The sequence below is a fragment of the Sciurus vulgaris genome (genome assembly GCF_902686455.1).
Source record: "Sciurus vulgaris genome assembly, contig: HiC_scaffold_256_arrow_ctg1, whole genome shotgun sequence".
In the NCBI taxonomy this organism is placed as follows: domain Eukaryota; kingdom Metazoa; phylum Chordata; class Mammalia; order Rodentia; family Sciuridae; genus Sciurus; species Sciurus vulgaris.
The window spans coordinates 650-17797 of record NW_027632799.1 but is presented as its reverse complement, the minus strand read 5'-3'; the positions used below and the strand labels follow the sequence as shown (position 1 = coordinate 17797).

Sequence of the window (17148 nt, the reverse complement as noted above, 5' to 3'; positions counted from 1 at the left end):
GAAGGACAGGTCAGGGATCCAAAGGGCAGAGCTCTCAGTCTCCAGGGCGTCCTCCACCTCCTCCCTGAGTGACCCTCTATGTGTTCTTAGCAACATTAACATTAATTATGAAAACGAAACCTAGGTGGAGTCCCCTTGCACTGTCCCTGAGCTCAGCTCCTTTCCCTAGAATTGATGCTACGGCTGTGCCAGCATTTAGAGCGAGGAGTGTGTAAGCACTGCTTAGTCCTTAGGTGGTGACTCTTTTTGCAGTCCTCCTGGCTTACTGCAGTAAATCAAAGCCTGTCTTAAAAACTTCACTTAGCATTGAGTTGCCAGCTATGATAAATCCAGTCACTGAACAAGGTAAGCTTTCTTTGCCCCTCATCACTGTTCAAATGTTTTGCTCTCACAATCCATTAAGAACTTGCTGTTTAGGGTTTACATTTCTTTGAGATTGTATTTAAGATTTTGAGTGGCATATGCATTAATGTTACAAAAACAAATGAGTAATAGAGTGTCTTTGCAGAGTCTGAATTTTTATATGTATATAGTACCCTGCAATGCAAGCCAGGCTGAAAATGTCCTTCACCCTGCCATTTTTTTTTTTAACTGAAGTAAAATGTATCAAATTAGATAAATTAATTTTTTTTTTCTCCAAACATGCTCCTCCCTTTCTACACCTTGGTAAGTGTTAATCACTGACCACCTCATTGATTAAGGCAGAAACAGGGAGTCATCTTTGACAGACCCATCCCTTACATCTTATCACTTCTGTCAGCATCTCCCTTGAGCCTGCACAGGCACTTTCCACTGATGTCACCATTATTCCTGGCCATGACTGACAACATCCTCTTCAATTACTGCCTTTTGCATCATGCAGCCTGGAGCTTGAGTCCTCCTCCTGCCACATGTGAGCTGGGTGACTTCTCTGAACCTCAGTTTCCTTTTCTATAAAATGAGAATACTAGTACTTATCTTAAAGGGTTGTTGTCAGAACTGGAAATCGTGAAGGGCTTTATCATCTCTTGTTTTTGCATCCTCAGGACATAGTTTAAACATCACTTCAGTTTTTTTTTTATTCTTAATAAACAGCATTTAATATTACCACTAGAATTTTGTGTCAAAAATATATTTGTAAACTACTAGCATATTAGGACTTTATTTTCTATGTCTCACTTTAATTTGCCAGATCATTTCTGCCAGCATTGGAAATGCCCAGCTCATCTTGCAGACTGACAATTCAAGACTGCCTGATGAGGCCTTCAGAATGAAGTGAGTAGAACAGATGGGTGTCAGCTGACCTTTCCTACCAGGTTCTCTTATTCCCCATTTTCCTGCCTCCATCAAGAGCAAATATTTTGGATCTTCTGAAGTTCACATTCTCCATACATTTGGTATTTTGGAAAATGCACAGAAGACATTCATTCTAAAAATAATTAGAATCAAACATAATTCACATTACATTACAAATCACATTCTTAAAATAAGTTGCTTACCCTGAAGTCTATGGATCAGCATAGTTGTAAGGACTCACAGTTCAACATGCTAATTCTACTACTATCCTAAATTTGAATTTTCAATGTATCAAAATGAACTAATAATGCTTTTGACAAGGGGTTAATTGAAACGGTTGTTTTCCTGATGGCACATACAACTAAAAGATTAACCATCCACTTATTTTTATATTTTCATCTCCTTTTCCACATCCCATCCTTCCAGATGTTAGGAATACAGACTTTTTGCATTACAAAGTTTCCACACTGGAAGTTGCAAGGGTGATGGTCCTGCTACTGTAAAATCTTGGCAAAGCTAATGAAGAAGTATGGATTTTAATTAAATAAATCATGAAAAAAATTAAGCAAGAAGAGTAACTATTATTTAATTTTCAATTGTGGTTAGGAAGTCATTAGAAACTGCACCCAGAGATAGGGGCTGCTGTTGTTCCTAGCTGCAGCAGACAGCCAAGGGGGATGTCTTCCTGGGATGCACGGTGCTAGTAGGGTTCTTTGCTGGTACAAAAGCATCATCTCATAATTTTTCCCTTTTCTTCTTTTCAACTGAACAATTAATTTTGATACTGTAAATAGGAAGGAAGAAAGAATGGAAAGGAGTCACAGAAACATGTCACACTCTAGAATGCTGCTATTTCAAAACAGTTCCAGAGATTCATGCAACAAATAGCTCTGAAGATGGCAGTGGCCTTGTCCAAATCATTGTGTTGAATCTCTAAACTAATTTTCAGGTATTAGAATGAGCTGGCTCTATGCCAGACCATGGAGACTGACATCAGTGGCCTGAGCAAGGTGCAGGATAAGCTGACCCTGACCAGAGCTGACCTGGAGGTGCAGGATGAGAAACTGACTGAGGAACTGGCCTACCTGAAGAAGAACCACGAGGAGGTCAGAAGTTGTTTTTTTCTTCCTAGACCCCCCAAGTACATTTTCAGGTTTACAAATCTGGAGTTCAAACCTGACCTGTTAAAGTGGCCATTTGTTTGACTGTGTCTGTGTGTATACAGTGCTGGTGCTGCTGCTGCTGCTATTGATTGTGGTTCCCACTGAGGTTTAACAAATTAGGGGCACTTTCTGTTTTCATCATTTTTGTTATTAGGTAATTAAATAGGTAATAAGAATTAATTATTTTGATTTAGTGAGTTCAAAAAAATATATTATATATATATATAGTATTTCAAAAGATAGAAAATAAATAAGTCTACCAATAATATATAATGCTATCAATGCCACACATGGACTCTGATGGGCCACAGTGTTTATCAGAGGCTGGTGTAGAGAATGAACACCAGCAGTAAGTTTCTAAATGAGTCTCTACTCAATTTTCAATGACTCATACAAATTCTGCGGCCTACGCACTGCTTGCAGCCCTTGGTTTGGCAACTGTAGTTGAAATCCCTCCAGCAACATCATACCAAGCCTCTGCTTCCTGTACACACAGTGGACTCCCTACAAGGAGGGTCAACTAGTTCTTCTGGTTCATAGGTACAGAATATAGGGTCCATGGCCACTTAAAGAGCGTGTGATATTATCTTAAGGTGTTTTTCTTTCAGTGTGCTCAAATAGATTTACATTTGTTCTTATAAGTTATACATGAGTATAAAATACATTTTGGCACATCATAGATAAATGGAGTATAGCTTCTCATTCTTCTGGTTGTATATGATGTAGAGTTACAGCAGTTGTATAATCATATATTCACATAGGGTATTAATGTCCAATATATTCTCCTATTCTTGCTACTCTCATACCCTTCCCTCATTTCAGTCCCCTCTCTCTAATCCAAAGTATCTCCATTTGTCCCTAACCAACTTCCCCATTGTGAATTAGCATCCACATATTAGAGAAAACATTTGGCCTTTGCTTCATTGGGATGGACTTATTTCCCTTAGCATAATGTCCTCCAACCCCATCCATTTACCAGCAAATGCAATAATTTCATTATTTAAGGCTGAGTAATGTTCCATTGTATATATGCACCACAGTTGCTTTATCCATTCATCTGTTGAAGGGCATCTAGTTTGGTTCCATAGATTAGCTATTGTGAATGGAGCTGTTGTAAACATTGATGGGACTGTGTCACTGTTGTATGCTGATTTTAAATCTTTTGGGTGTAAACCGAGGATTGGGATATATGTCATATATCCCAATGTGTCATATAGTGGTTCCATTCCAAGTTTTCTGAGGAATCTCCATACTGCTTTCCATAGTGTTTGCATCAACTTGCAGTCCCACCAGCAAAGTGTGAGCGTACTTTTCTCCCACATAATTGTCAATATTCTTTATTGCTTATAGTTTTGATGATTGCCATTCTGACTATGGTGAGATAGAATCTCAGTGTGATTTTGATTTGCATTTTTCTAATTGTTAGAGATGTTGAACCTTTTCTCATATATTATTGATCACTTGTATTTCTTCTTCTGTGAAGTGTCTTTTAAGTTCCTTTGCCCATTTATTGATTGGGTTATTTGGTTTTCTGCTGTGATACTTTTGGAGATTTTGATATATCCTGGAGATGAATACTGTATCTGAGGTGCAGGTGGTAAAGATTTCCCCCCATTCTTTAAGCTCTCCTTCACATTATTATTTTCTTTGCTGTGAAGAAGTTTTTTAGTTTGAATCCATCCCATTTATTGATTCTTGATTTTACTTCTTATGCTTTAGGGGCCTTGCTAAGGAAGTAGTTCCTAAGCCACCATGGTGAAGATTTAGGCCTGCTTTTTCTCCCATTAGGTGCAGTGTCTGTGTTCTAGTGTCTAAGTCCTTGATCCACTTTGAGTTGAGTTCTGTGCAGGGTGAGAAATATGGGTTTAATTTCATTTTGCTACATATGAATTTACAGTTTTCCCAGCACCATTTAATGAACAGGTTGTCTTTTATCCAATATATGTTCTTGGCACCTTAGTCCAGTTTGAGATAACCATATTTATCTGAATTTCTTTCTGTGTCTTCTATTCTGTACCATTGGAGTTCATGTCTTGGTGCCAATGCCATGTCATTTTCGTTACTCTATCTCTGCAGTATAATATAAGGTTTGGTATTCTGATGACTTCTGCTTCACCTTCCTTGCTAAGGATTGCTTTAGCCTTTCTAGGCCTCTTAATTTTTCCAAATGAATTTCATGATTACTTTTTCTATTTCCATGAAGAATGTCATCAGGTTTTTAATAGTCATCCCATTCAACCTGACTGACTGTTTTTGTAGTATGGCCATGTTGACAATGTTAATTCTGCCTATTCAAGAGCATCTTCTTTTCCATCTTCTCAAATCTTCTTCTATTTCTTTTTAAGGGTTCTGTAGTTGTCATTGTAGAGGGCTTTTGCCTCTCTTGTTAGATCAATTCCCAATGTTTTATTTTTCTTGAAACTATTCTGAATGAGCTAGTTTTTATAATTTCTCTTTCAGTGGATTCATCATTGATGTATAGAAATGCATTTGATTTATGGGTGTTAATTTTACATTCTGCTACTTTGCTGAATTTATTTATTAGTTCTAGAAGTTTTCTGGTGGAATTTCTGGGTCTTATATGGAATCATGCCATCAGTAAATAATGATAGTATGAGTTCTTTTTCTATTCATATACCTTTTATTTTCTTTTCCTGTCTAATTGCTCTGGTTAGACTTTCAAAGACCATGTGGAATAAAAGTGGTGAAATGGGCATTACAATCTTGTTTAAGTTCTTAGAGAGAATGCTTTCAGTTTTTCTCCATTTAGAATGATGTTGGCCTTGGGGGTTATTATATACAACTTTTATAATGTTGAGGTGTGTTCTTACTATCCCTAGTTCTTCTACTATTTCAAGGATGAAGGGCTGCTGTATTTCATGAAATGTTTTTTCTGCATCTATTGAGCTGATCATATGACACTTATCTTTAAGTCTATTGATGTGATAATTACATTTATTGATTTTTATATAAACATCACTTCTTTAGGGATCCCTTTTCTGCCTTGCTCAGTGCTGTCTCCCACAGGCCCCCAGACTGCTCTGCAGCATTCATCACATGAATCTGTCTTCTCACACCTGTCTTCTCCAGCAGGACATGCATTCAGGCCTTACATGCCTAATGAGGTGCCTGACATGGAGATGGAGCTCCCAATGTTATATGACTGATCCTCACACATAGTTCTTCCCAACTGCAAGTAAGGGGGCAGATGACCACATACATGAATGAATATTAAAGATGCAACACCAGAGGTTCCATTAGCCAAGGATGCTGGGGTGCTTGCTTCACCATAGCCAAAGTGTGTTTCTTACAGGAACACACTTGGACAGATAACACCAGCCCTGGCAGGCCTGCCAGAGCCAGTGAGCCAGGTTCCCAGGTCAACAGAGCCAAACACCCTACAGAATATGGGGAATGGAGCAAAGGGATGCCAGTACTGGGGAAGATGGGCAACCCAGGGGAAAGAATGAAAGTGGTATTCAATGGTTCATTGAGCCAGGGCCACCTGATGGTTTGTCCTCAGACCCTGGCAGCTCCCAACCCAGTTTTCCACACTAAGATGATCTGGGCAACACATGAGGAGGCCAGTGCCCTGAGAAGAACAGGACAGGACTGAGGGTGAGGGGTGGGTCTCTTTTTATGTGTGTGTGAACTTTCTGAAATAAAATACATATGGAAAGTACAAGAACTATATCCGTGGAAGTTGATGAATTGTACTACGAGTGTGGCTGACACCCATCTCCCCAGTGAGGACCTGCAGCATCCCCAGCACCATGGAATCACACACATATTCTCCCTGATCTGCTCCCTCCACACCTATGGTGACTTTAGCATAATATCAGAAAACACAAAGTGCAAACAAGGCATTCAGATTTCTCACAAAACACATTTTCCCCAGATTAAAAACTGTTTATTTGGATGTATCATTTTTATACCTTTATGTGGTATAACAGGGCAATTCAATCTATGTATACAAGTTTTACCACGCAACATTGACTAAATTCCAGAAGGTCACTAGAGTGTAATCTTCCCTTTTTTGTGTGTGTTTAATTACTTTGCATAGATTTCATATTCTGGCAGAGTCAGAGAAACTGTTTCTGTGTGCCCTTCAACAATGGGGACATTTTAGCATTTCAAGCAGTCTTTGATGTATGACAGATGAGGTTGGACAATGGAGAAACTTGCAGGAAACAGGTTTATTTAGACTCTAGCAATCCAGAGTGGCTAAGGCCAAAAAATCTCATGATTCTGGTGTAGATATAGTAGACCCAATAGTTTTAATGTAAAGGGAAGATATACATGAAAGCAAAAAATAAGTTAACAGCATAATCCCTACTATGTCAAGTCAGCTTTTTTTTTTTTAGATCCCAAGTCTCGATGGCCTTTCAGAATTGAACTGGTACATGTGCTAGTTTCCTGATATTGATGTAGTTGATTGTTCTCAGTCCTGTAGTGAAGACCAAGGAAAGTACAATATAGATGACAGTAGTAATGGGTGGTGATGATCACAGTGTGAGCACCATCTTAGAAGATGTAACTGTCCATTTTCCCTGTTGGTTAGTTTATCTTCCACCTTGCATTGACCAGTCAACCCCCAAGTGACTGAAGCAGGGTTGGTTGTTTCCTCAAGCTTTGGGTGTGCACAGGCTGGTCAACTTCCAGAGTGACTAGAGTAGAGCTGGTGTACTTCAGATCCTCAAGCTTGTCTGGTGTTTCCTTCTTCCTGATGGTCAGCTGAAGGGGTGCAAATTAAGGGGGGAAGCTGAAAAAGAACATATGTGCAAATAAGAGATTCTGTTTTCAAATGATCCCAAAATGGACCCAAAGGGAGCAAAATAAAAATGTGTATTTGTATACATGTATATACATATATTGATATATTTGGTGACATTGTAAAGGAGAGTGACATATTTTGGACCATGTGTGTGCAAGAGGAGGGGGATATCCCAGGAGGCTTAAACTACATAGATTTAACTCAATGTAACTTTCAGCAAATTGAAATCAGCCTATGGTTTCATGAGCCTGACCTAACTTTATGCTTTCACTTATGATCTTCCACATATTATTATTTGATCTAAATATGTGAAGTGAATTTCAACCCCCTAACTCACAGGTCAGTTGTCTTCCAAAAGTGCATTTCTAAGTGTGTCACCGTTAATCTCAGAATATTTTTCTGCATGGAAATAATGCTGAATGTCTACCTGGCTCCCAAGTTGAAGTGGTGCTCAACATCTTAATTCACCCCTGGCTTATCATCCTCACAATCCTTATTTTACCATATGCAAAACCAAGGGTTTACCTAGTTCTGTACCCTGGTCAATGTCACCCAGTTAAGAGGGATTTGAATCCATCTCTACCAACCCTGAAGTCTCTGCCTCTCCTCACACTACCCTTTAGCAAGACAAAACATGCTAACTTATATTTTCTTTGTTGATAAATTTTTAGAAGAAGCCATAGTCAGTCAAAAATTTGGTAGATCTAAGAGGGTTTTTTTCCAAAAAGGCAGCTTTTCTCCAAGTTCACGTATGTAGAGTCCAGCATGTCTGGCTGTCACCAGAGTGCTTCAATGTACCTGGACCTCACAGTGCTGTCCAGAGACCCAGTGTCCAGATGGCCCTGTCTCCACAACCCAGGAACCCATTCAGGGAGGAGTTTGGGTGGTAGGGGAAGGGGATGGGGAGGGAAGCTCAGGAGAAAATATCAGAACTGAAGATGCTCCCAGGACTGGGCTCTCAAAGAAGCCAGCTATCCCTCTCCAGCCTACCCCATGGGTCAAGAGCCACACCTGGCCAGCAGCCCCCAGGCTCCACCCCTACCCCTCACCATGGACCCACCTAGCCCCTTCTCCCTGCTGTAAGGACTGCAGCCTTTATTTAAAGTACTCACTTGTTTTCCTTGGATGAGCTCCCTGAGTTGGCACCCCAACTCCTCAAGGGCCCAGAAGGATGGGTAGCTGGTCCTGAGTGACAAAAGGCAAGCCACATGCAGTGGACACTAGTGAGGTGACTGTGATGGAGAATGCCCATCTTTCAACTTCTATTGTCTTGGGCAGCCAACAGCAGCCCTGGGATTGAGTCACTGCAGTGACTACATCATGGGATTGCATCATGTGGTGGCATCGACAGCAACAAGAAGCTGCTTTGGGCATAGGGTGTTATGCACCCATGGTCAGGAGAGGAGCATTGGCCTCAGGGCATCTCTGGAGGTGTCAGCATCCAGCTGCAGTTTGGGAGTTCAGTTGCAGCATGGTCACAGTGACGAAGGCAACAGAAGAGACAGAAGTTATGGTGGGGACGACAGAGGTGTCCAGACATGAGCATTTTTGCCCTGCAGTGCTGCCAGTAGCTGGCTGCAGTTGTGATGATGTTTTCCTGTGCTGAGTGTCACTGTCTGGTGTTCATGTTGCAGTCTTGTGGCAGCAGTGTGGTGCTCCAGAGTCTGGTGCTGGTAGCAGCAACACATAGCTGCATGGGGGTTGGCATCAGGTGTCAGGTGTGGGGTCAAGTACATTGACATTGGGCTTTGGTGGGTAACACCAGTGTCCAGCTGTGGTTTAAAAGTCTGGTACTGGACCCAGTAGGGGCCCCAGAAGAGTCCAGAAGCAGGTTCAGTGGCTTAGAGGCATCCAGCCCTGAGCATCTTCATCCTGCTGTGGTGACAGGAGTCCAGCTACAGTGATGGTGAAGGTAGCATCCAGCAGCCATGTGGGGAGCCAGTGGCTGTGGCGAGGAGCTCCAGGCTGGCAGTGATGGCAAGGGTGAGGGTCAGTGGTCCTCAGAGTCAGATGGTGACCAGGAGCTGGGGCGCCCCAGTGGTGGGAGCTCCAGGCCCTTGGCCTTGCTCCTAGTGGAGCCCACTTGCTCAGGAAGCAAGACCCAGGAAGCCGAGGAACTCAGCTGCTGAGGACCTTATGCTGCCCACACCTCAGCACCTTGCACTGGCCATGAACCCACCAGGTGGCTGCTGGACCAATCCCCCACTAAGGTCTCTGCAGGGGAACTAGGTCATCTGCCAGGTGTGGTGACTTGGCAGAGGACCCCCACACTCCCCAACCACACCCACGGGGCTGTGGAAACAGAACACCCCTACACTCATAGGCACACTCATACATTGCTGGTGGGACTTAGGAGATCTCCATCCTCAAATGGCATTTCTGCAGCTGAGGTGGCAGAAGACCAAGACTGAGGGCTCCCTCCACCACCTCTGCCCTCCACCCTCCTCCATCCACAGGGATTCAATTTGAGGGTGAGGATTTGCTAGTCACCTGGCCCACCCCCACTGCTGCTCTCCACCACAGCCCAGGGAAAATGGGTTTGGGGAGGGTGGGTGTCCTCTCCATTGCTGCCCCAGTTCTTAGCCCATTTATTGTTTGGGTTCTTTGTATTTTTGGTGTATATTTTCATAAGTTCTTGATAATTCAAAAATATGAAGAACCCAATTAATAAATGGTCTAAGAAACTGTCAAACCCTTCACAGAAGAAGATATACAAGTGATCAACAAATATATTTTAAAAAGTTCAAAGTCTCTGGTAATTAGAGAAACACAAATCAAATGCACCCTAAGATTTCATCTCACTCTAGTCAGGATGGCAATTATCAAGACTACAAGCAACAATAAGTGTTGGTGAAGATGTGGGGAGAAAAGTACACTCATACATTGCTGGTGGGACTACAAATTGGTGCAACCACTGTGGAAGGCAGTATAGAGATCCCTCAGAAAACTTGGAATGGAACCAACATTTGACCCAGTTATCCAAATCCTAGATTTATACCCAAAGGACTGAAACTCAGCATGCTGGAAGGATGCAGCCACATCAATGTTTATAGCCACTCAGTTCACAAGAACTAATCTATGGAACCAACCCAGGTCCTCTTCAACAAATGAATGGATAAAGAAAATAAGATACACATGCACAATGGACTATTACTCAACCTTAAAGAGGCATGAAATTGTGGCATTTGCAGGTAAAGTGTGGAACTGGAGAATATCTTTTGAAGTAAAATAAGCGAATCCCAAAAAAACATACATTGAATGTTTTATCTAATAAGCAGATGCTGATCCATATTGGGGGCTGGGTAGGAAAAAATGAAGGAACTTTGGATTGTACAGAGGGGAGTGAGGGTAGGGTTGGGCCAGGTGCAGATGGGAAGAAGAGTAGATTGAGACAGACATTACCCTATATATATGTATGAAACAAATTTTTTGAATTATCTGTGAAAAGCTCACAGACAAATTTTCTTTTTGGAATTAGCATGTTGAAATAAACACTCTCTATTTAATTAAAACTAAAAGTACAAATAACCCAATCAATAAATGGGCTAAGGAACTGACCAGAACCTTCACAGAAGATGATATATAAATGATCAACAAATATATTTAAAAAGTTAACATCTCTGGTAATTAGAGAAATGTAAATCAAAAATACCTTAAGATTTCACCTCACTCAAATATCAAGAAGACAAGCAACAACAAGTGTTGATGAGGATGTGGGGAAAAAGATACACACATACATTGCTGGTAGGACTGCAGATTGGTCTGACCACTCTGGAAAGCAGCATGTAGATCCCTGAGAAAACTTGAAATGCACTCAGCTGTCCCACTCCTCAGTTTATACTCAAAGGATTTAAAATCAGGATACTACAGTGATGCAGTCACATCCATGATTATAGCAGCTCAATTCACAATCACTAGAGTGTGGAACCCAACTAGATGCCTTTCAGTAGATGAATGGATAAAGAAACTGTGGTATATATACACAATAGAATATTACTCAGCCTTAAAGAATAAAATTATGGTATTTGCTGGTAAATAAATGGAGTTGGAGAATATCATGTGAAGTGAAATAAGCCAATCCCCAAAAAACCCAAAAGCCAAATGTTTTCTCTCATACATAACAGGGGTGGGGGAGGAGGTTAAGGGAAGATTGGAGGAACATTGGCTTCTGGAGAGGGAAATAAAGTGAGGACTGGGGTGGGAGTAGGAAAAATGGTGGAATGAGACAAACATTACCTGGGGACATAGATGATTATATATTGTGTGACTACATCATGTACAACCAGAGAAAGGAAAAGTCGTAGCCCATTTGTGTACAATGAATCAAAATGCAATGTGTAAAAAAAAAAAAAAAAAAAAAACAAAACAAAAAATAAAACTATTGCTCAAACATTGAAAGAAAAATAAAAGGATGTCCCAGCTGGCAGCAGGCCCACTCCCCCAGCAGAGACTGCAACTCAGGGAAGGGCAGGGTGAACCAAGATGTGAGGTGAGCAGCCACCCAGTGAGCTCCAGGCCAGTGTGAGGCACACTGGTATGGGCAGCATAAGGTCCTCAGAGGCTTTCTGTGTACCACTGCCTCTTGTTTCCTGCTTCCTGAGCAGGCAGGCTCTGCCAGGGGCAGGACCAGGGGCCTGAAGCAGCCACTGCAGAGGACACCCCAGCCTCCAGTCACCCTCTGACTCAGGCCCACCACCCCAAGCTGTCACTGCAGTCACCAGGAGAGCTGTAGCTGCTGGAGTACCAACATGGCCACCTGTAATACTGCCCCCACCACCACTTCACGGCAACCAGACTCTTGCATCACCAAAGGATAAGGACCCTCTCAGTCAGACATCTCTCCTGCTGCTACCTCCAGAGTCATTTGCCTTTGCCACTACTGCCATGGCTTGACTCTGGACACTGATGCCTCCACAGATGCCCAACACCAAAGCTGGATTGCACATTGCCACTGCTGTGGCCATCCAGCCTGAGGCTGAGGCTCCATGCTGCTGCAGATACAACTGGACTAGCCAAACATCTTTGGACACCGAGGCTCACTGATCATTGCCTTCCCTGCAGATGGATGCCCCTGCATGTGGATCCACCATCCATGGTTGCTGGACACCCCCAATATGGACCTCTGCTGTGGAACCTGCTGTGGAGCTGAGGATGGCCACTATACACTTCCACCCCTGCAACCAGACTTCTTTCACAGCCACTGGACAACTCCACAGGTGCCACCAACCCCTCCAGTCTTGGAAAGGGTGGAGGACATTTCCTTCCACGTGTGCTGCCTATCCATCCCTGCCGGGTAGTAATGTGCTGATTGAGTTCAGGCTCTCATAACCAAATCATTTCACCTCTAAACCTTCTTTCACTGTCTCACCCATGAGCTTTTGGAGGAATCCTAGTAACTCCATAGCACAACTTCATCAAACAGCTTAGCAAGAGCGTAGCTTCTCCATCAGCACTTGCTGCTTCACCTTGCACTTTTAATTTCTGGAGATGGGCCTCTTGCATTAAATGTCATGAACCAAATTGGCTGGAACTTTCTCTCTTCTCTTCACATTAGAACAAGCTGAAGTTAGTGCCTTATCTGGATTTGACTTCAGCTTAAGGAAATGTGTGTGTTTCATCTTTTCTCCAGACAATGATAACTTTTTCCATAACAGTCATAAGCCTGTTTGACTTTCTTCTCTTTCACATATGCTCTAGAGCAGCACTTTCATTTCCTTCAGGAACATTTCCTTTGCATTCTCAGTGGACTAACTTGTGCAAGGGGCACAGCTTGTCATGTAGCATGCAAACCATGAGACTCTTCCTTTGATTTAAACCGTGCAGGCCATTACTGAGTTATCAACTGGTCTAACTTTCATATTGTGTCTTAGGGAATAAGAGGATGGCGAGACATGATCTGTGGAGAAATAAGAACACACACAGTAAGTTTGCTATATGATGTGGACAAGGCGTGTAGTTCCACATGGCAGTTAACATAATTAACATCACAGATGACAATAAGAGATATAATAACCTGAAATCCTCACCACCTTTTAGGCAGTCACCTGTGCCCCATATCCAGGGCCTTGAGCTCACCTCCTCATGGATGGCCTGTGTGTGTCCTCCCCCACAGGATCCATGTGCTCTATGGGGATCCGTCTTCAGCTACACAGTGCTGTTAGCAGCAGAGCCTGGTGAATGGATTGAGCACTTTTATGTCAATAAAAATGTTTGATATTAAAAACACTTACAATGCCATCCTAAACAATGGAAAAAATTAACAACATGCAAAATAAAGTAGACCAGATCAGAGGGGAGGGTGCAGTCAGCTGTAGGGATCTGGCACTGGGTAATGCTCAGGAGGTGGGAGGAGCCATAGAGGACCATAGGACTAGGGCAGATGAAAACCTTCTAGGAGAAGTGGAGGGCTGCTGGCCTGATAGTTTCCTGACCTCCTGTCTCTGGTGTTTTGGTGCCTGAAACTTATGTTGGTGCTAGGAAAACTGACTCTCTTGGAATCACCATCTTTACCAAATGGAAGAAAATGTTCAGTGTCCTCTAGCTTGCTTAGTGGCAGCTGAGCTGCCTTCTCTTCCTGAAGGGTCACAGTGGCCACTGGTGGCTCAATGTCTCCCTGTGCAGATGGTGCTGGAGTTGGCTCATCCTCCAGGTTTGAGGGCTATTCTTCCTCCATCACAGGAAATTTGGTGATATGCTGCCTGAAATGTAAGCAGGTAACTTGGGCCACGGCTGCTGGAGGCAGTTCTCTCACTTGAAGTGGTGCTAGAGCTGCAGGAGAAACACCCCAACATGACTGCCTTTCCCTGGGCCTTTCCCAATTCACAGTTGAACCCTACTTCTGAAAACAGCCCAGCCCCTCTCCCCACAACAGGATGCCTTCCCAGACTAGGGTCCACCAGCTACAGGACATCAGGCCTCTCTGACTCGGGACCAAATGCCAGATCCCACTGGCACCAGCACAGATTTCCCTGCACACACCCTCAGTTATCACCCCATCATCAGAGGGCTCAGACTCACTGGGATGTCTGTTCTCCAGCTGTGTCAGGAGTCTGTGAACATGGAGGGACACCTCTGATTCAGGCATGGTGAGCAGCAGGAAGTTCCTGAGAAGCTTCAGGTTTTCCAGGTCCCAGGACCTAAAAATATCTTGTGGATAGAGGTATAGTCACATTTCAATCATGGAACAGAGAGTGCTGTGGCATTTGTAGTGTACAGGAAGCCATGAAGGGCTGGGCATCTTCTTTAGCTGGTAGCTCCCATGGCCTGCTGCATGGTTGGCTTCCCAAAGAGTGGCCAAGCATGTCAAGGCCAAACTGTGAGGCCCAAGTGGATTTAGGTGACTCCCACAATTGCTGCCCAGTCTGTATACACAAAAGTGTGGGCAATCCTGGCTGGGATTGGCTGCGTTGGGCCTGGCTCTATGGCCCCACTCACTCCTGTTCCTCAGGCTCCTGGAATCCCACCTCACCATGCTGTGTCTCTTTTACAGGGTAAGCCCCAGATTACTTCTGTCCTTTGCTGGAAATCACACAGGGTGGAACCTGGGGTTCACCCAGCCATCCCCTACAATAGTCCCCAAGTGGCTGCTCTGGAGAGAGAAGCCCTCCCTCTTGGCCCAAAGACCACTCACTTCTTTCCTCAAAGGTACTCCTCAAAATCTGGCTGCAGGTGTCCATACCTAGAGAAGGCAAGGAGGCTGTCACCTCTAATATCCTGTGCCCCTCATGTGCTAGAAGCCTGGAGGGCTTGACTAATTTCCTGACAATCATGAGAGCTCAGGAGGGCTGGGAGGTTTGTCTGCTCTTCTTCCTAATTGGTAGGACAAGTGCCTGCCAAAGGTAGATGCTTCTCACCATTTCATCTGGACTCCTTTTGATGACCCTTCCTTTCTCACAGGGTGACTCTGACCCTCCAGACTTGAACATTCAGAGCAATCCATCTCACTGTGTTGAGCACAAAGGAGCAGTGACCCAGGCTGGCTCAGCCAGACCAAATCCCATGATTTTTACTATACTTATTTGCGGGGGCACTTGGCAAATAAGACCCTTACCAGAGCATGACAAGGTTCCTCTGGAAGATGCTTGCAAGGTCTCATCTGAAAACTGGGTCCTGCCGGGAAGCCATCTGCATATTCCGGGGTTTTCTGTGCCTGCTGTTTTTACTGACATATTATTCATTGCAGAGTCTCTCTCATGGAATAAATGCATTGGGGATAAAGGGAACACAACTTTATTAAATGATTCATTCAGGTTCCAGACAAATGATATCTATGAGACTTGTACAAAACAAAACTCTATGTGTCTTAGGGTGAAAAACATTCTTGAGCAACCGTGTCCTGTGTCTTTTTCTTGGGAACAGTGTTTTGACTCCCTTAGGATAATTTCTATTACAGATTTTTCCCAGGCTCCTAAGGCAAAAATAAAAACTCCGTTAGCTCGTTAGTTACGTCTAGTCCTGTAGAACATCAGCTGCCTCCCACAGTAGGAACTAAATAAGGATAAACTTTTCAGATCAAAGGCAGGCCCCAGTTTTCCCAGAAAGAAAACCTACTAAAAACATACACTTTGATCTCCCCTTATATCTAAGAAGACACTGGCCTAGAGAACCACAAAAACCAACATCAGACTACAAAGACTGAGTATCAGCTAGTCTATAACTTAAGTGGCAGTGTCAAATATAGGTCAAGGAAAAGTTAGACTTTGAATAATATTTCCACGTCTAAGCTATGTTCTGAAGGTGTCGGGTCAAAATAAATTCATTATATTTGTTTAATGTTACTTAGGAAATATGTTAGTTAATAAAGATAAGATATTACCAGATGACGCCTGTTGGCTAAATGCCCAAATCCTTCTTCTGTTATCTATGCCCTTGAAACTTCCTCCTTTTTTCTTAGTAGGTTTGTAAAGGGTATAAAAATTGCTGGTAAATTCAATAAACTTGTCAGCAACCTAACACTGACCTGAGTCTGTGTGGTTGCTGTCCATCGCCGACGCTGCGCCGTCTAATCACTTGGGGCTTTTGTATTTCAGGCCATCAAGGACCCCTGGACTCTGCTGCTTGGGCTGGTCCCCGGCACTTATTAGGTAGGGGAAACTCTTTTCCTGCAATGCCAAGCCAGCAGATTGTGCCTCTAAAGCTTCTAGGCAACAGGCCACCTTCCCACAGAGAGGACATGAACACCAGAAGGCACTGCAAGATGGAGAGAGGCAGTGTCCTGATGACATCACTGCACCCCTGGATAGCAAGGTGCCTGAGTCTGCATCACCCCAAAATTCCCAGACACATGAACCAAGAACTCCCCTTCTCAGCTTCTTTCTCTTTTCACTTTATCTTTGTTTATTGTTTTAGCTATTTCTATCAGGGTTTATGCACTTTGAAACTATGGAAGATGAATCTGCTGTGATGCTTCACAGTGTGCGGCCTTCATTCTGTTCCCTACATCTCTGGGCTTCAACGTCCTTGTTAGAAAAGAGGAGTTGCTACCTCTACCTCCACTATAGGAAGGCTGAGTTATAGATTCAATGAGATAAAGTAAAGCACTTAGTATTGAAGTTGGATAAATGGACATTACTATAATTCCAATTTACTAATTAAGCATAATTTACTGGAGAATCATTACAGGGAAATGCTTTCAAAGACTCAGGTATCATTGAGTTTCTGGCTTCTAGGGTCTGAGCTATCACATTTTTCAGTCAGGACTAGTGTGGAAGCCACTGTTGTATCCCTAATGAACACCCATGATCTGAATGCCTGGAACATCAGGCACAGAAAAAGCACCAAATTATTGATCTGCCCTCTTCTAATATGGCTAAAAAAATTTAAAAACACATTGACCACATTTGCATTTAGAACACTGTAAACCCTCACCCAGGTGTTCAGGGCAAATCTATTCCAAGACAAGAGGCTCCCACTGAAAGTTTGTCTCCCATTGGATAT

The 17148-nt window shown here is 43.1% G+C and overlaps 1 protein-coding gene across 1 annotated transcript; it reads left to right on the top strand.

Annotated features, from left to right (window-relative positions):
• Positions 1–287: 287 nt before the first annotated feature.
• Positions 288–14013, top strand: LOC306652507 (keratin, type I cytoskeletal 47 kDa-like). Its single transcript, XM_079125365.1, has 7 exons — positions 288–345; positions 761–892; positions 1186–1254; positions 2225–2381; positions 12274–12428; positions 13083–13133; positions 13793–14013. The coding sequence occupies exons 4-6, from the start codon at positions 2256–2258 to the stop codon at positions 13087–13089; spliced, it is 288 nt and encodes a 95-aa protein (XP_078981491.1). The 5' UTR covers positions 288–345; positions 761–892; positions 1186–1254; positions 2225–2255; the 3' UTR covers positions 13090–13133; positions 13793–14013.
• Positions 14014–17148: the final 3135 nt, after the last annotated feature.

Bases quoted from the DNA above. Each gene is read 5' to 3' on its own strand.
- LOC306652507 (XM_079125365.1), top strand. From the start codon at position 2,256: ATGGAGACTGACATCAGTGGCCTGAGCAAGGTGCAGGATAAGCTGACC. The intron at 2,382-12,273 runs GTCAGAAGTTGT...CCTTCCCTGCAG, and splicing joins TGAAGAAGAACCACGAGGAG to ATGGATGCCCCTGCATGTGG.